The sequence below is a fragment of the Carassius gibelio genome, chromosome A9 (assembly GCF_023724105.1).
Source record: "Carassius gibelio isolate Cgi1373 ecotype wild population from Czech Republic chromosome A9, carGib1.2-hapl.c, whole genome shotgun sequence".
NCBI classification, from domain to species: domain Eukaryota; kingdom Metazoa; phylum Chordata; class Actinopteri; order Cypriniformes; family Cyprinidae; genus Carassius; species Carassius gibelio.
Window position 1 is genome coordinate 23,504,056 of NC_068379.1, and position 20,222 is coordinate 23,524,277.

Consider the following 20,222-nt stretch of genomic DNA (forward strand, 5'->3'; position numbering starts at 1 on the left):
ATAAGTGATAGAATGATGTAGCCAGGTCAATAAATTGATCAGTATTTGGCTATTTGAGATTAGCAATTGTCTGGTAATCGATGAACAGAAGCAACACATATTACCAAGAACCTAGACAATGTCGTTTGTAATACTCATGTGATTTAGCTCTGATGAGATTTTTGAAATAATAACTGACATTTTAAAAACTAAAATCTTAACAGTTAGTTAGAAAGTAAAAAACGTATTTTTCGTTTTAAAAGTTATGCCTCCTTGAAGTTATATTGCACTACATGATAAAAAAAATAGCAGTCACCGCCACTAGCGGCACCAGGATTTTTATTGTAGGTGGGCCTCCAGAAAACTGGATGGGGCAGTTAAAATAAGCCCCCCTCTCCAAAAAAAATGGGTTTCCCTTCATCGCCGTTCCAGCACTTTTCTGCGGCACTGAGGAGAGCAACTTGTATCCCTGTCATCAGCTCAGTGCTGAAGTGGACAAAGAAATACACCTTAATTGTTGGCAGTAAGCTAACTTCATTCATCTCTTTTGAACGTTCAATACACAAAAAGACTGAAACGGAATTATATCTTCGGCGGTTCTGTTTCTCTCTCCATTTATTTACCCAACACGGTGGGCAGGGAACTGTCCAAACTTATTTAACTGTTTCTTATAAATTCAGAATTACAAGAAGAACTGTATCGACATGAAATAACAGCAGCATTGAATCTGATACAGCTGGCAAACACAAACGGCAGGAAAATGATACAAAATTATTTAACTGTTTCTAATAAATTCAGAATGACAATGCTGAATTTAAAATAAAATTAGCTGCTTTGTTTTGTTTTCCATTTCATTTTAGCAAAACTGTCTGTGCCTGTCTTGAATGAATGACGCCCACCAACTTTTTGGTCTGGTGTTAATAATTTTGCTATGACTGGATGACAGTTTTTTTTTTATATAATAAGCCTTCAGAGGGGAAACAAATCTTAACAATTGCCTTCTTTGGGTTGTTTATCTAATTGTTTTAGAATTTAATGTATCAAACTATAATATTATAGTATATACAATTACATCTGACATTTTTTAATAAATATAGAATAAAACCTATATAAACATTTACCTAATACATTAATGTTACATTTCTTAATAAAATAACAACAAATAAAATAAAATAAGTTACTAATTTACATCTTTCCAAAGCACCATATGCTGCTGCATGGGTAAATTTCAGTAAGGTGGGCAAAGACCTTGCACATCCAAAAAGCATCCATCAGCTTCTATTAGTGCTGACTTCAGACCTTTAGAAAAGGTTTTCTTATATGACTAGTACTCCTCACTAGTCATGTGGCTCCCTATACCCTAGTCGAATTACAAAATGGCTTTGCCATCAACGCTACAAAATATAATTGTTAACTGTAAAGATCCTAAATGTTAATCTAGCAAACAGCAGGTGTTATGAGGTACATCCAACTAAACCTTCTTTTTAGCAAATTTCTTCTTTTATGCAAATCAGTTTCTTTAAAGTCATCAAGGCATAATCTCTTATGGATGATAATAAAAAAAGAGGAGGGAGAAAACGTACAACCAAGGCAACGGCAGCAGAGGTTCACATTAAATGTTCATCACAGCAGTTACAGATGAGAAAGAGCTTGGCCTTTCTGCTCTCCCACTAAGAGAGCGGGGTCATTCATCCATGTTGCAAACCATTTCTGAGCAATTCCACACGCTTAAATGTCATTATAAAGTAGGTCATAAAAATATTAGCAAAGCATTTGAATACTTTTTAAAGTAAACAAATGTAAAAAAAACAATTAATAAAAAAAAACAACCCAGTTGACAACATGAAAAGGTGTATTTAAAAAAAATGTAATGTTAAGTTTTGAATATTATGTAGGATTAATAATAAAATATACTAAATGTACTACTACTACCACTCAATAGAACTTATTAGTGTTCTGGTTTGTCCACAGAAAATTATAGTCCTGTGACGTTTTCAATCCTGGTCCTAAGGACTCTGCACATTTCATATGCACCTCTTGTTTCTTCTGTTTCTTCAAATCATCAGCTCTTCAGCAGAGAGCTCATGGTGGGTCCAGTGAAGTCATCTTGACACATATCTCAGCTCACAAAGTCTAAAGCCAGAACAGTGTTTATTACACCTTTTCTAGTAAAAGTATGTCAAGAAACCTGTTACATCTCACTCCAACAGCAGGCAACTGCTAGAGTGAGAAGCAAATCCCTGAAATGTTCGTGACATCAAACTCAAAATCTGTTCCTTAGTCACTAAAACCTATTTATTTACAAAACAACGACATCTTTAATGTGGGCGAGCTTATTATTATTACTACTTTATATTGTGATTGTGTGTGCAAAGGCCCATTTTATAATATCTCCTCAAAATTAATAAGGCAGCCAAGAGGTTTTTCCACACATCAGGGATGTATTTGACTTCTCTTACATTTAGTTAGATTAGAAATAGTCGACTGAATGTTTGCATTTCTAACCCTGAAAGTGAAGAGCGCATAAATCTGATTTGCTCTTTCCTGAAAACATAAAATCAGCTCACACAGAAAAGGACACAGCAGCAACAATGATAGGCAAACAACAGTTCCTTTTATAACAAAATAATTTGAATATAGACAGAAGAGGTTATTTGTCTGACACATATTGAGAAGCATGTTGAGTTTCCCTTCCTGGAAAGCGGAGCGAGAGAAAATGAACTGCTACAGTTCATACTCCTCAATTATTTTGCAAGTAAACATAGCCTTAATTTCTCATGTAAAACCTAATGATCTGGAATAACACTCTTCTTTTGTTCTGCATTAGTGAAGTAGCTAGAAATGTGGTTCACTTCTGAGTGTTTCACTGGCCAGCCACATAACTTATGTAATAGATCTTTGCCTGTCAGAGCTCTTTGAGCTGTGCTACAAATCTAAATTCTTTCAACAACATAATTTTACTCATAATTTGTGGAATATATTTTGACCACAAGAAAGTTTGAATGTCTCCCACATACTCCGTATGTAAAACCTTGTGAGAAATGGCTTATTCCTGATTACAATGCAAAAAGGAACATGACAACAAGGCCAGTTGGCTTCCATCCAGTATCCTTTTACAACAGTGACGGCTCTATGTAAAGCGCTTGGACAACTTTTGAAGACTGTTCGGGGACCCGTCTGTGAAAATGAGCAATGATGCAAACACTGGTACTGGCTTAGGGACCAATGATTTATTTCTAGGAAGAAGAGGGCATCTGCTTCTGATCACACTTAAATGACTTACTATAACAGAATTAGAACTACCGGTATAACTGTTCAAGTTCATCAACTTGTGTCAACAATAAAAACGTTGACGATTCAGTATTGTACAAATATGGAAACAGCACTTCTTGTCTTTAGCTAACAAATACGAACTTAGAAGCCCAAGATTTTAACAATTAGAGAAATATAATTAGGGGTAAGCAGGGCACAAAGTAACACTTTTTGACTTTCTCAGTTTGTGTACATGCACACGGGGTTCAGAATATAATTTTTTTAACCACAGTAATTTTACACTTGTCTGTACGGAAGTTCTAAGCGGCCATGCATTATAATATTTTTTCTTCTTGTTTTCTCGTTATAACGACTTCATTTTCTCATTATCTCGAAATAACGAAGTTCGTTTTCTCGATATGACGACTTCATTTTCTCGACATAACAAAGTTCGTTCCCTCTCGAGGTGGTAACTCAACATTACGTCAGCTAAGACGTATATGGGAACTCTTCCCTTCTCCACTTTCACTGAAATCTTATTGGCTAACGCCAGCTGGGGACAGCTGGCCAATTGACGCGAAGCATGCAAATACTGGCGGGTAAGCGTGCAGTATAAATTGCATGGGCGCGAAAATTACGTCAGAATCTCTTTCTTCACGCTAGAAGTCTTATCTAAGTCATTGTGGAAGTTGCAATTGAGGACTACTCACCCTGTTTTCCTCTCCGCATCCGATGGCTGCTAATGCTAGATTCGGACCTTCACCAGTTCTGTGGGACCTGCCTGGGTTTCTCAGACAGACCACATGTGCGCCCACTGTGCCGAGCTGCCAGTGCGCGCCCTCAGAGCCAGTGGCTCGGAAGATAGCGGGAATGAGGCCCACTGCCGCCAGCGAGCCGCTGGTGGGCCCTCCCCCGCCCGAAGACGTGGTGGACGATAGCTTCTGCCCCGCGAACTTCGTCCTCTTCGGAGCTGGCGAGCAAAACGACTCTATGTCGCTTTCAACATCGGAAAAGGTTTGGAAAAAAGACCGCCCCGACCAAGAGGGCCCTGCAGACCTCCAGGAGGAGCTCATCAGGGTCTTCGGAAAGGCGCCGTCACAGAGCTGGGTTTCACTTACAAAACGCACCTGACGAGCCTGTGGAAGGTAACTGGACTCGTGGCTCCTCCAGTCGAGCTGCTACCAGACGGCATTGAGGCATGCGAGAGCTCGTGGTGAAGTCGTGGGCTGCACCCCAATTGGCTCGCACCCACTCTGGTACACAGGCCATGTTCACGCACGAGGATGGGGCGGAAGCCCTCCCCCCGTCGAGGAGACCGTTACCGCACCTGTGCCCGTCTCCCTCTGCATTTGGTTCGGACCACAGCCTGCCTTCCAAGCCGTGCAGCATACGGCCCTTAAACGAACAAAGCCTATACTTCTGAGGGAAGACCGCTTCTGTTCTTTATGCCAGAGCATTACTCAAGGTGTTTCAGGCAGACGGCGGCACAGTAGCGCTGATGTCATCAAGGATCTGCGCGCGGCAACTGATCTCGCGCTGATGGCTACTAGCGCTCTGCTCAGCCATTTCATGGGACTCATGGTCGTCCTTATAGGCACCTAGGGCTTACCCTAGCTGTCCTGAAAGACGCGGACAGTAAGATGCCCCTAAACGTTCCAGTTACTCCCTCCGGCCTCATTGATGACATCATGGAGCTTTTCTCAGAGATGCAGAAAGCGTGCCAAGGCAATGAGCCACGTGATGCCCCGTCGCTCACTCCAGTCTTCTTCTGCGAGGTTCTTATGCACCTCGCAAGGCTCTAAAACCAGCTAAAATAGCCCGCAGTGGCACCCCGCTCTGAACCGGACGCTCGTTCGGCCGAAACCAGCAGTGGTAAGAGCCTGGGAGGAAACGTCAGGGTCAGTTGAGGACGAGGACCCCGCGCCGCGAGAGAGCCACCGCGCCATCGAGCCGTCTCCCTGACGGTGAAAGAGTGAGTGAGCGGGAGGCCTCGCCCCCAAGCGCCATGTTCAAATGCATCATGTCCCCCATTTCCTTCGGGCGACGATTGCTATGGGTGTTTAATTGCCGTTTGTGTGAGTTCCACAATAGAAGTATGTACACAATCAACAAAAGAGCTTTTCTTCTCTTACACTCAACACTGTGTCACTCGCCCTGTCTCATAGCAGCGCTGAGCCACAAACCCATGATTATAATGGCCTCGCGAGAGTGCCAACACCACATAAACACGGTGTCACCCTCCATGTTCAGATGCATCATGTCCCCCATTTCCTTCGGGCGACGATTGCTATGTCTGTTTGAATGCTGTTTGTGTGAGTTCCACAATAAAAGCAGGTATACAATCAGCGAAAGAGCTTTACTGCCTCTTACACTCATCTCTGTGTCACTCGCCCTGTCTCAGAATAGTGCAGAGCCACAACCCATGATTATACTGGCCTTGCGAGAGTGCCAACACCACATAAACACGGTGTCACCCTCCATGTTCAGATGCATCATGTCCCTCATTTCCTTCGGGCGACGATTGCTATGTCTGTTTGAATGCTGTTTGTGTGAGTTCCACAATAAAAGCATGTTACAATCAACAAAAGAGCTTTACTTCCTCTTACACTCATCTTTGTGTCACTCGCCCCATCTCAGAACAGTGCAGAGCCACAACCTATTATTATAATGGCCTCGCGAAGGAGCGAGAGTGCCAACACCACAAAGACACATGCATCATGTCCCCCACATCACTATGGGTGACGATTGCTATATGTGTTTAAATGATGTTTTTGTGAGTAAAAATTGTACTAAAGAAGCATATATACAAATTCTTGCACCCAACGTTGTGTCACTCGCCCTGTCTCAAACAGCGCAGAGCCACAGTCCATAATTATAATGGCCTCAGGATGGCGCAAGAGTTTCACACCATTACGCGTCCGACGTGTCATCTCATGGACGGTAAGAGGGCTATCCCGGGCGTTTCACCGTGGATACTGGGAATAATTCACGACGGATATTCTCTCCAATTCAAACGCAGACCTCCCCGCTTCAATGGCGTGGTCCCGTCACTGACTTTGCCCCAAAACCGTCCTGTTCTGCGACAGGAAGTTCTCAGTCTGCTCGAGAGAGAGCGATAGAGCGAAATTTCCCCTCAGATCGAGCGGAATGCGCATGTTGAATTATCTGGACGATTGGCTGATTTTAGCCCACTCAAGAGATGTGCTATCAGTCACGTGGAAACAATGCTTCGCCATTTGGATACGCTGAGACTGCGTGTGAATATGCAGAAGAGCGTGTTTTTACGAGTCGGACTGTAACATATCTGGGAATATGTTTGGACTCGATGGCGTTACAAGCCCATCTCTCTCTAGAGCATTTCATCGACTCTGCGCTGTTTCTGACTGGGCAGGTCGTTTGCACTGAGGGAATTTCAGAGGCTTCTGGGACTGATGGCGGCGGCTTCTTCAGTGTGCCATCTGGGTCTGCTACATTGCGGCCGCTACAGTTTTGGCTGTAACTCGAGTTCCGCCGAGGGCGTGGTCTTCGGTCCACAAGCACTTACGGTCATTCACAGTTGCGTCAGCACTCTGAGACCGTGGAACAGCCCGGATATGTTCAGCCCAGGAGTTCTTTTCTCTGCGAACGCGAATCTAGGCTGGGGAGCAGTGCGTCTGGGCCTGTGGTCGGAGTCACAGAGAAGGTGACACATAAACCGTTTGGAATAATGGAAGCGGTGTCCTAATATCCCTGCAAGCCTTTCGGTCGAAATTGGAGCGGAAACATGTACTGATTCAAACCGACAACACGTCTGTGGTCTCGTACATAAATCGCCAGGACGGCGTGCGCTCCAGAGCTCTATTCAAACAGGCAGCGAGTTTCCTGTTGTGGGCGGACCGACACTTAATCTCCATAGGAGCGTCGCACATCCCCGGTACTTTGAACCGTGGAGTGAGCATGCTTTTGAGGAACGGGATTCCTCAAGGAGAGGTTGGCTTCACCCAAGATCAGATCTAATGATTTGGGAGGGAGGAAGTGGATTTGTTTGCCACGAGCGAGAACACGTTTGCTATCTCACTCCCCCCTGCTGGGAGATGCTCTGACATCGCGCTGGCCAGAAGCCAGGCTTACACATTCCCTCCTGTGAAGATTCTGCCTGTGTTGTGCAAAATCAGGGAGGAGAAAGCATCAGTTATACTCTTGGCCCTGAACTGGCCGAATCAGCCCTGGTTCGCGGACCTGAGAGAGTTACTGATGGCTCCCCCATGGCGAATCCCCCTCAAGCAGGACCTGCTGTCTCAGGCGAATGGCACAATATAGCACCTCAGCCCCGAGCTGTGGAACCTTCATGTGTGGTCGCTGCGGGGACCCTAATGAGTGGGACACTCTGCACTGACGAGTGCTAAACACACTTACTGAGACGCGAGCATCATCAAATATTCGCTGCTACGTGCAGAAGTGGTGAGTTTTCACAAAATGGTGCGAGAACATTTATATTGACCCGGGGACCTGTTCCGTGTTGGATGTTTTGCGCTTTCTACAGCACAGTTGGATAGCGGGAGTTTGAAACCATCCACGCTGAAGGTGTATGTGACCGCTATTGCCCCTTTTTCCCCGGTTACGGGTAAACGATCGGTAAGCACGCTCTGGTATTCAGTTTTCTCAGGGGAGCAAGGAGATTGTGTACTTCATGGCCGCCCTCCGTGCCGCCGTGGGATTTCGCTCTAGTTTTGAGGGCTCTATCTCTTACTACCGTTCGAGCCATTAGCTTCGATTGCGGTTAAGGAGCTTCCCTGAAGACTGCCTTGCCTCTTGCTCTCGCCTCAGCGAAGTGCCTTGGAGAATTTCATGAGTGTTTGGTGAACGATATTGCATTGGTTTTGGGCCTGGCGACTGTAATGTCACTCTCCGGCCGAGACCGGGTTTCGTTTCGAAGTCACTCAATACACCGTTTTGTTTCCCTGCCCGCCTTATCTGTTGAGCCGTCAGCCTCGCGTGACGCTGATACTCAGAGCGCCGGGACCCTGTTAGGGTTTTACGGATGTATATGAATCGCTCGGCCGCCTTTCGTCAGTCGGACCAGCTGTTCGTGTGCTTGGTGGATGTAATAAGGGACGTGCTGTTTCAAAACAGAGACTTTCTCACTGGATCGTGGATGCTATCAAATGCCAGGGGAAGGATTACCCCCTCAATATCAGAGCTCATTCTGCGAGGACATTATAAATGCTTCCTGATGGGCCTGGTCTAGAGGTATGTCTGTCCAGTATTTATGTTTTGCTGCTGGCTGGTCTTCCCAGAACACAATCGCCAGGTTTTACAAGCTGGATGTACCCTCTGTAGCGTCACATGTATTTTCGGTGAGTTAAGTTTTATTCATTAAAGCTGTTATAACCAGCTATACAGTAGTTACCATGGCTGCTAACTCTGTGTTATGGTTTAAAGGGTTTATGCAGCAGTCACCGCAAACGCCGTCGACTCTGTTTAACTCTCATGCTTGAGTGCTTATTGCTTTGTGTCTGCCCTGGTTAGTGCAGATTTCGATATATTGCTTGAAGTTATGCATATTTTGTTAGGGTCGGAGCAGATGTCTCATTGGCCTAGTTCCGCCTATCAGATGCAAGCACTCTTAGCGACACGGCCATTGGCTAGAACTGTACTGCTTGTGTGAGGGTGATTGACTCCGTTCAGGGCTTATCTTCACTGCTCTCACGGCGGGATTTTATACATTTCCCATATACGTCTTAGCTGACGTAATGTTGAGTTACCGCCTCGAGAGGGAACGTCTCCGGTTACTATCGTAACCTCGGTTCCCTGAGAGGCGGGAACGAGACATTACGTTAGCCGCCGTGATCGCTGTTTGATCAGCTGTGCTAGCGTTCAGTCGTGATTCTGACGTAATTTTCGCGCCCATGCAATTTATACAGCCCGCTTACCCGCCAGTATTTGCATGCTTCGCGTCAATTGGCCAGCTGTCCCCAGCTGGCGTTAGCCAATAAGATTTCAGTGAAAGTGGAGAAGGGAAGAGTTCCCATATACGTCTTAGCTGACGTAATGTCTCGTTCCCGCCTCTCAGGGAACCGAGGTTACGATAGTAACCGGAGACGTTTTCTCAACATAACGAAGTTCGTTTTCTCGTTATAACGACTTAATTTTCTCTAAGAAGTTACAAAACTGCGCCAGCAGGTGGCACTATAGACCTGAATATAACTGATGGGGTGTTGTACACTATCCACTTTACTGTACGCGGACCTTCCTCGTGATCGCTCTAATTTGTGCAGTCTTCATTACTGACATTTAATTAATTCATAAATGTTAAATGCTTGAATCAATATGAATATTTTGTGTATTAAGTTCCTGCTAGATGCATGAGTTTCACAAACACATTCTGTGTCATAAAATAACTTCTTATCAAAACCAAGGTTGACATCACTGTATTCTGTTTATCTACAGTAGGACGGGATTTAACGATGCAGGCTGATGTGCTTCTTTTCCTTATTACTAATCTTTATTGTTAACGATAATGATGAGAAATGTGATGTATATGTAAAATCCACAGGCTAATTTAATTCAGTTTTGTTCTATAATGTTGTAATCGTTTTTTTCTACACACACACGCACACACACACACACACTACACGTACACATGGACGCTCTTTTCAAACAGAAGCTTGTAACATGATATCTGCCACATCATATAATGACTACTACAAATTACAAATTATATATAATTTTATTTCAAATAAAGGGAAAATGAAAAGTGAGTTTAATCCAAGCAGCTCTAATTTCGCGGTGTTGCCATTTCAACATGTAAATTACAAAAACAAAACGTTCGTTGTACTGTCTCTGGAAAAATCAACAGTGATTGATCAGCCTTTATTTATATACAGTATTGTAGACGTTATTATGTTGAGTTCGTTACTATAGCAACAGTAAAACTGTCATGTCATTATAACAAGAAAACAAATTTTCGTTATATGTCGAGATAGAGAAAAAATAAGTCGTTATAATGAGAAAACGAACTTCGTTATGTCGAGATAACGAGAAAAATAAGTCGTTATAAAACGACTTTCGTTATGTCGAGATAACGAGAAAATTAAGTCGTTATAAATAGAAAACAAAAAGGAAAAAAAATTATAATGCATGGCCGCTTAGAACTTCCGTATGTCTGCTATAAATATGTTGCTTTGTTTCATAATTACAGTGGAATTGGAAGTGAAATGTGACAACATGCCCCATAGGTGGGGTACACTGTAACATCTGAGGGTCACATTGTAACATGAACATGACAGGTTAAAATGTAATCTGATCAAATGAAAAAAAATATACAACAAACTAAAATATTTTGTTAATAAAATATTTTTTTTTTTTTTTTATAAAATAATGGAGTTTTTTAAGAATTCAAAATAATATAATTTTAGAGTTTGACAGTGAACAATGAAATCAATGCTTGGGAGCACCCACATAAATGAGAAAAAAAATGCTTCATATGTAACCCCACTTGTAACTAACCCCACGCTACTTTGTGCCCCGTGCTCCACTACATGGCATTAGCAAACAAATGGTGCTATGCCTTTTGACTTCAACTTTAGATCAAAGAGTGATTGCAAAAATATATCAAAAAGTGTTTTTTCTTAAATAGTTTTCCTTAAATTAGGTTTGTCTAATTTATTTTCATAAAGAAATGAATATAACAGTTTTAATTTTAAACATTTAAAAAAATTACTTTGTTAAATGTTAGCCTGAAAGGTCTTAACTTGTTTTTATATGTTTCTATCTATTGCAAAGATATTAATACACTGTTCAATTTTTTTTAAATACTTTAATATGTGACCTATGTTTATTTGAAAAAAACATACAATTAAAAATAAAAGTCAGAGTAGCATTTCATTTGAGAATTGAAAACATCTGATAATTAATGGCTTTCAATCTGCATAATACAAACCTACAGCTGTTACAAATTAGGATTTTAAGAAGCTATAAATTTCTCGCTGTACCCCTTGTGTGCTTTTTAAAGACTTTTGAAAAGAAAGCATTCAAGAGGGACGCTGAGATATTCGTGGGAATGATTGTAGAGTTGCATGCTAGCTTTAGTGGGCCACTCACACAGCAGGTTGACACTAAAATTACATGAAAAACACGTTGACTATTACATTTTCCAGCCTGCCATGTACAATTATAAAATTAGCGTGTATACATGATTTGACACTATGTGGGAATAACAAACACAAAAAGTTTGTAGGCGGCAGCAGGGCACATTTCTGAAAGCAATGCAGAAAGAGATGGGTGACAAATGAAGGAGAAACAGAGGGTGGTTCTGCAATAAAAATAACATGCTGAGTTTGGTTTGAATCAGGATGCATTCCAGAGTCTCTACAGAAATAATCAGCTGCATACACAACACATTTCACACTTATCTTGTGTGAGAACATTTCAGAATATAGCAGTGTTTGCCATATAATAATACAACAACATAAATGAAGAGTTCTACTGTGTGACAATATTAAAGTGACACAATATAAAGTAATCATCTATTAATTCATGTAATTCAACAACAATAGGTTTGAGAATTGAAAATGTGCAAATTGAGGTGTCAATGTCACAATCACAACTAAGTGGTTGGGTTGCTTTCTGCGCTAATCTATGGTGTACTTTCATAAACACTAAAAGTTTCTTAAACACTTCAACAAGTCAATCTACAAAGTCTCTCATGCTCATCAAGGCTTTATTTATTTGATAAAACATTAAGTTAGAGTGTCACATGATCATTGTAATCTGCTGCTTTGGTGCGAAGGATGTAAGTGTCTTTAATGTCATACAGTTTGTTTCTTCATCTGAAAACATTTGGAAAAATGTGGCATTACATCACTTGCTCACCAATGGATCTGCAGTGAATGGGTGCCGTCAGAATGAGAGTCCAAACAGCTGATAAAAACAAAAAAGAATTCACAAGAAATCTGCATGACTCAATTAATTAATTCAAGTCTTGAGAAAAAGTGACAAGCTGCATGTTTGTAAAAAACCAAATCACTCAAGGCATTTTAACTTTAAACTATCACTTCTGTCCAAAATACAAGTGCATCATCCATAATAACGCTTCCTCCAGTCAGTGTTTAAAAAACAAATAAATATCCAAACAAGTCGTCCTCCCCTGTCGTCTGCTCACATCAAAATCCACCAACATATTTGTTTAGAAATGTTTACGCTTCTAAATGATGCTTGATGTGCATAATTCTCTCCTACTTCAGACAACCTTTTCACCAGAGAAAAACAATATTATGGATAGAGAGGACTAGAGGATATTTTAGCTGGAAGCAACGGTTTGAAGTTAAAGACTTTCTAATGATGGATTTGTTTATTACAAACACAAAGCTTTTTACTTCAGAAGATGTTAATTGGTGAACTTATTGTTTGAACTTTCAATGTGACGGCACCCATTCACAGCAGAGGATCAAATGATGCTAAATTTGGTCCAAATCTGTTTCAAAGATCAAACAAACTCATCTACTTCTTGGATGGCCTGAGGGGGAGTACATTTTCAGCGAATTTTCCATTTTTGGGAGAACTATTTCATTAATGCAATAGAAAACAAAAATGGTACACAGCATAAATAAAACATCACAGCTTATAGTTGAAGAGTGAAATGTTTATGCAATGCCTCAAAATGTGGTTCCTTATAAGAGATCTAATACAAGCCATAGACTGAAGCAATTGTTTAAGAGAGTTGCAGGCAGCCACCCACACACACGTCAGAGCTTGATTACCCTCAGGTCTACCTTGACAACAGGAAAAACAATCCAAGGAGGGAGTGAAGTAAAGACTCCCATCACCAAAGGCAGTTGTGCCTTAATTATCTCAATTTGAACCTCTAATGGTAAGATGGCACATTCAGTGGAGGTGGTTAAGAGATGAAAAGCAGGGGTCCTCACAGGGAAACCCTGAGTGCTTCTGGATGGTGTTTTTGAGAGCAGGCCTTGGTTGCTAAGATACAAGAAGCGCAATTGAGGGTCTGCACTCATAAGAGACATGTCAGAGTCGGATCTTGAAAGGTAACACAAACTCATTCCTAAGGCTGCATTATGGAGAGAAAAAAACATCAACCTTTCCAGTGATTGCACATATGTTTTTTCAAACAGAGTCTTCTAGTAACCACCAAACTAAGGCTGGTTGCCTACTACCTAACAATACAATACACACTGACACATAAATATATTAGTTACTGCTTCATCTTTAAATTATAACATACTTTTACATCCAGGTACTTATATTTCTATATTAAAAAGCCTTTATTAGAGTGGTCACATTTAAAACATCAATGCAGGTAAACCTAAACATGCCCTACTTCAGCACACTGTCATTTTTTTTCTAAGTTTAAAAGATTACTAAAGTATGTTTTACAAGAAAACACTATTTCAGACCTTCTACTTTAAAATTTTACATTCAATTCAATGTGGTGCCATTTCTTTGTAATTGTGATATTTATTAGCAATTTCTGAGTGAAAATTGTTCCTGCATCCTTTAGTTTTGTGTTTTATTTTATTATTATTTCAGCATTTCTTTTTTCATTAACTCACTGATACATACTCCAATACGAAACATAATAGGATGATAATTTGAGAAATGAATAAAATATACACTAACGTTTGGATTTAAAATTATTAGGGATGTAAATTCATTTTAAAAAATGGAATATTTGAATGTATGAAATTTAAATAAAAATGCATTGACTTCTACAATCACTATTTGTGGTGTCAGTGATATACTTGTTTTTCACACACACATTTAAAAATATATATTATTTTTATCAGTAGTAGTAGTAGTAGTAAGTGACCCAAAATATACTTCAAAAAAGGAAGACGTTGCACATCCATTTTTTCAGCTAAATTTCACTGGTATCAGTCTACAACTGAAACGCGATATAATGTAAATTGATTACTCTTGACAACCTAAATGTGCAGCACAAGCAGAGCAGAAGTTAACAGAGCATCAAAAGATCATCTGTGTGTGAGCATCATTCCCAAGAGGTGGTGCTTTCTTCAGTGTGCTGCTCTGCAGATGACAGTCAGCCTGTCCGGGGGGAAGGTTAATTCTTCCATAGGGGTTGACTCTCAAAGGCAAATTAATAGCAGATCTTTCAAGAAGGACAGAGAGGACATCTGTTTTGGATTCCAGCGGGTCTGCATGTTACAGAGTGGGGCAATTCAATTAAAGCAGCCACAAACCATGTTAGAGCTGGAGATGTGCCAGGCAGGACTCTGTCCACCTCCTCTGTTTTCCCCCTAGGGGAAGCGTCTACGCTAGCTCCTCTTACTAGGTCCCACCTCTGGCTTTAATGAAGCACACAGGGGAAATGTAGCTGAAGATTGTGAACTGTCGATGATCTGTAAGACAATCCTGAAAAGCACCTTTGGTGTGTATTCATTCGCATTAGGAAAACGTACAAGCCAGTACCTGTACAATGATTAAAGAAAGAAACCCTAAAAATCTAATAAGATGGCTAACCTTACACTGAACCCGGAACGGTCCTTTAAATCTCATCTAAACACTAACAGCGACCTGATTTCACCTTAGCCGTTTCTCCAACCCCAAAAATCTCTCATAAAAAGCAGCACTACTCATCACAGCCTGATGAAAGCTAGTCATCTATGAGAGCGCTCCGAAAACATCCTTCATTCCAGGATCTTTATAAAACAACAGTGAACTATTGGAGAGTCCTGCTAGCTCCCATGTAAACAGAGAGAGATCTGCTATGCTAAAGACAACAGCATTGTGTGGAAAGAGCAACAAACACAGCAGGCTGTTCCCACACACACCATTCAAAGAGTCTGTGTTTATAATGAAAACATCATTATATCTGGAGACAAAGGATTTTAAAACACAATTACTATAAAATGTTATATTAGTTGGAGGATTCAAAAGACTGAAATTCAACTTAACATAGCAGTTTAGTACTATGAAAATGACCACAGATATTATACATAACATATTCCGATTTTCCAAAAGTTATGAAAAATGCACTGATGAGAAATTTACAGTGTAAATATTCAATGAGTGATTAATACTTAAATAATCAAAGGTTACCTTACTCGTAGAGATAAACACTGTGACGAATACTAGATTTTTAAAGATGTAATTCTTTGTAATCAATCTATGAAGACTTAAAGATGGTTTCAGAAATGTTTAACATTTATACATCATTAAAATATGTATAGCGTATAGCATAAAAAATCTGTATAGCAGTTCTTAGTTTCCAGTAAAAGGTTCCGAGTTACCTATAAACGAACAAAAACGGAAGCAATCAGCATATGATAAAACCATACACAGCCATTTAATAAAATACTTTAAAAGTGTGTGTTCAACTAAATCCAAGGCTTTGCTGAGAAAACAAAAGGGTGAATCGTCAACTTTTGTCGCTTTCAGAACTGCAAGAACATCTAAGTGCTTTTCAAAAAAAGACCTATAGTACTGACTGATAAAGACAAACTCTTGCTGAAAGGTTTGAGGCTCAGCAGGTAACAAAAGATTTTCAAGTAATTCTTCTAAATATCTACTGAAATGCTCAGAACAAAAGCAAAAACTACAGAACTGGAAGAAAACACTACAGCAACTGAACAGTCCAGTAAACTTCACTGACAGACATGTAACCAACAGCACTTCTGCCAATGCACTTTGTAATTAAAATACGATTCAATGTTTACTTTTTGGCCATTGCACATATTATCTATGAACGTTTAAGCAACTTCCACATTGATCATTTCCACTACACACTAGCTAAACCGGCAATGGAAAACACAAAGGTGTTTGGTTTCTTTTGAAATTTGATCTGACAGAGGAAAAAATCTTTATGAACTAAACACATTTTCTCATTTTTAACTGCTGCAGCATCTCCATTGAATTGTGCACATAACCAAAAAGACTAATCGCAGGCACGTGACGCAGGCTACTGTACCTATGTTCAAATTGCCATGTTGACAGTGATAGATAAATAGATTTAAATGCATTTACAGACGCTTTTATTAAAAGCAACTTACGGTGCATTCAGGCTAACATTTTTTACCTAAAGTGTTCTCTGGGAATCGAACCCACAACCTTGTAATACTCTACCACTTGAGCCACAGGAACACTTTAAAACAAAAACGGTGCACTCACCTGTTTCCACAAAAAGATGTCCATTTCGTTTAACTTCCAGGAGACCAGCACATGTATGGCAGACAGTATAATCCCAGTGATGACCGCTGCTCTCATCCGCACCGGCAGAAGTGTGTAAATGACGTGGATGAAAAACACGGTCCACCAGATGCCTTCAGACGCGCTGCGCGGCTCCACGAGCAGCACACCGATCACCTGCACAACCAGCACCACCAAAATGAGCACATAGCACACTATCCACATGTGATCCTGATGGAAGCCGTTCCTGTTGCACACGACCATCAGCGTGAGAACGAGTAAGATTACCGTGGAGAAAACCACCACGTAAGTGAGCTGCAACAGCCCTCCAGCGAAGTGGAAGCCCAGCATCACCGCGCACACCAGCACCAGGACGAACATCAGCATCGTCAGGCTGCTCTGGTTGAGTCGAAAGAAGTAGCGCTGGTAAAGCCTCTCCAACTTCTCCGACTGGAACTTCTTGGATTTGAAAATGTGCATCACGCCGCTGCAGCACGCGCTCATGGAAAAGTTCACTTCTGGCATCAGCTCCTCCTCTGGTTTGGACTTGGTTCTTCTGTCCTCCAAACCCAGTTCCACGGATTTGGGTCTCACTTCTCCATCTCGGTACCTCGGGGAAGATCTGTTATTGTTGCGACTCTCCTCCGCGTGTTCCTGCCAGGCAGACTTGGATCTGAAACTAACCCGGCTGACGGTGGTCGTGGCTCGGCCCGGTTGTCGCTCGAAGTCATCGTCCTCTCTCCACCGACTGTTGGACCGTATGAGCGTTTTGCAGGATCTGGCCGAGTATGGACATCCGTTCGCCAGGGACTCAGACTCGCCCCAAGCGGATCTGAGCTCCGTCCCTCCCCTCGGTCCAGGAGCGCCAGCGCCGGGTGGGCTCACGCTGTTAGATCTGGACATGATCTCGATTACTACATGCAATATATGACTTCAGGGTGCGAATTACAGGGAGTTAGACTTCCTTATTAACTCTCCGAGGGAGGTCAAAGAAAACGGTCGCAGGTCTTACAAGTTTTGTTTTTACATACAAACACGTTTTGCAGTGCTTTCAAATTTCAGAACCACGCAAGTTAGTCAGAGTGCATTAAAAGTATAGCCTCGCGAACAGAAACTACCTTTGCTTGAGGAGGAAACCACAGCAACAGCTGCTTATCGGCTGTTTCTATCAAACGATGCATAACTACTGTTGTTATTTATCAAGTTACTATATGTAACTTACATTCCACAAAATATACATTTAAAAAGCCGTTAGCGTTTTGTTGTTTTGTACGAGAAATTACGCGAAACGAACCGAAACGGATTACGGATCTTTTAAGTAAGTTTTTTCCAATACTGATTTAATTGAAATATTCTCACACTGTATACAAATAAATATTAAACTCATCAACCATGTATATATGATCATAAATATATAGTTTTTCCACTAAAGTGGGGATGTTTCAGTCATTACTTTGGGGAGCATCGCCTACATTAAAGTCATTTAATGTTGCATTTAATAATTTTCATTGTTGTTCGACACAACGACATTGCATTTAGATGGCGATTTAAAGAAAAAAAAAAGTAAACCAAAATTGTGTGCGAGATGTGCATCCAACTGAAAACTAGTAAAAGTAATCAGTTTTTAATTTATAAAGCAGCATTTTGTATACTGCTTTTATAAAAGAGGACCAAATACACCTGTTGTCAGCCTTTTTTGAGAGAGAGAAGTACATTTTGAAAGTCAATCCGTTCGTTTTTTACATCATTATGAACACATAGAGGAATTTAAATAATTAATTAAATATACAAAGTAGTCGTTTGAGACACATCATTAGGTGGCTAGAGCATTAGAGGAGGTAAATAGCAGAGGGAGTCATTCTGCGCCTCATTTCAATTCATAGATGTGAATATACAAATCACGCAATTAGGGGATTCGACCCCCCTGAACCTCCCAGAGGAAATACAAATCAAAACGGTTGTTAAAGTACTAAAACCATACAACAGTAGCCTATATATTTTTATATTAGCAAGTAGTGTTCTGTTTAAAAAGTATTTTAGGTTACTGATATTTGATAGTGGCTCCAAATGTCAATTTGCGTTTACGCGAGACGAATCTAGAAAAACTGATCTCCTTAATTTTAATGTACCCTTATTAATAAACCAGATTTCTTTCTCTAAAAGAGAAATTCGTTTAAAAAGTCAAGTTTTTCCCCTTAAAGTCACTGTAAAATTCGCACACTGCTTAAAATGACCGCATTATTTAGTCCAAATCGATGAGAACTGACCCCACGTCCATCACGCCTGATCCACGTTTTCATGACAGAACAAACAGTGTCCGCGAAAGTGTGGTTTGGTTTGAGCTAGAAGTGCAGAGCGCGACTCCATGGTGCGTAACGTTACGCATTGATGCACTGATCCACGCAAGCTGTACACCTGTGAATATGTACCAGATGATTACATGATCAATATTGCTGTGGAAACTTGAGCTTTCCAACGCTCCTGCATGATAAGTTGCGTCTCCCCAGGATGACCTCCCACGTGTCCTTTAGTGAAGGGGTCTTCCTCCGTGCTGTGCAGATAGAAATCTCCAGTGCTCTTGGTGCAGCAGCAGCAACATCACCAGCGCTGGCGTCTAGAGGAGAAGATGAACTGTCACGCGAAAGGAACGTCGGATCCGCGGTGCTCGCGCGGAGCTGCGTAATAACTGAGCTGCACGTCCTCTCCCTGCAGATTCTCAAGACCGAAGCAAGCAGAATTTATTAAGTGTTATCCTCCCTTTTGGTGCTTCTTGTCTTTGTATTGCCATTCAACCAAGTATGATCTTTAGAACCCGCCTTGCGTGCGATCCTATTGGATAGCGATTTGCACAGTTGTCAATCTTTTTTATTTTTATTGGTCAACCTGTGTGTCAGTACAATAGTGATTTGCATAAGAGGGCGGGACTATCCGCACAGCTGTAAATAAGGGAGATTGGGGATTTTTTGTTAGTTTGGTTGTTATGCTAATAAAGTATGGGTTTTATATTTAAATAAATAAACATGGGGGATCAATAGAGGTAAATATTTTTATATTAGAACACATTTCAGGTATAAAAGTATATTTTTATTAAACCAGTTATCTTTCCATTCAAATATTCTAAATATTAAGCCTTTTCCTGGATGTTTTATGTAGCCTAAATATGAATAATGTGCATATGGTAATGTTATTTTTCTCTTGGCTATACTTTTCTTTTTTAGTTTTTAGAAATGAAATCATTCACTTATTCTTCAATGATTCAACAGACAATACATCGTTTTTTCCCCTAGCATGGGATAAGTTGTGTCAGTTGTTTATCGACCCAGTGTGTTGACACTTTTTCCATTTCAAAATGCAGGATTCCGTCATCTGGCAAAAGCTGTGTGAAGAGCATTCAACTTTTCCGTGTCGTTTCGAGAAGACAGAAGATCTTGTTGTTTGCAACGGAGTCATGCTTCCTCGGATTGTGTTTTTTTTTTTTTTCATAGGTCTCATGACTCCCATCCTTTAAACAGATGAGATGCAAATACAAACCCTAAGGAGAACTGCTTTTGTGCCACTTTATTATGAGAAAACTCAAATATAATCGAAAATGAATTCATGTTTAAAATCAGACATAAAGCAAGGATTGTAAAATTAGCTTAATTTAACAAATCAGATAACTATCCTATCAGAGAAAACACATGAAGTGACCAAGTGCAAACAGGCCCTATGATTTCAAACTGTGCATATGTATTGGCACAAGCACTTTTTTTAAATTGTGTTCATTCGGCTTTACACACTCTTCTAAATAACGATTAAACCACATAAGGGTTTTATTAAATTTCAAAATGCAAAAGCAAAAATTGGCT

The 20,222-nt window shown here is 40.7% G+C and overlaps 1 protein-coding gene across 2 annotated transcripts in view; it reads right to left on the minus strand.

The window, feature by feature from the left end:
• Positions 1–19,155, minus strand: part of LOC128020010 (adenylate cyclase type 5) — a 73,564-nt gene extending 54,409 nt beyond the window's left edge. For both annotated transcript variants that reach the window (XM_052606504.1, XM_052606503.1), the window contains exon 1: positions 16,357–19,155. In XM_052606504.1, the coding sequence (XP_052462464.1) occupies positions 16,357–17,277 (921 nt within the window). In that variant the 5' untranslated portion in view covers positions 17,278–19,155. The remainder of the gene's footprint in view (positions 1–16,356) is intronic.
• Between the last annotated feature and the right edge of the window lie 1,067 nt (positions 19,156–20,222).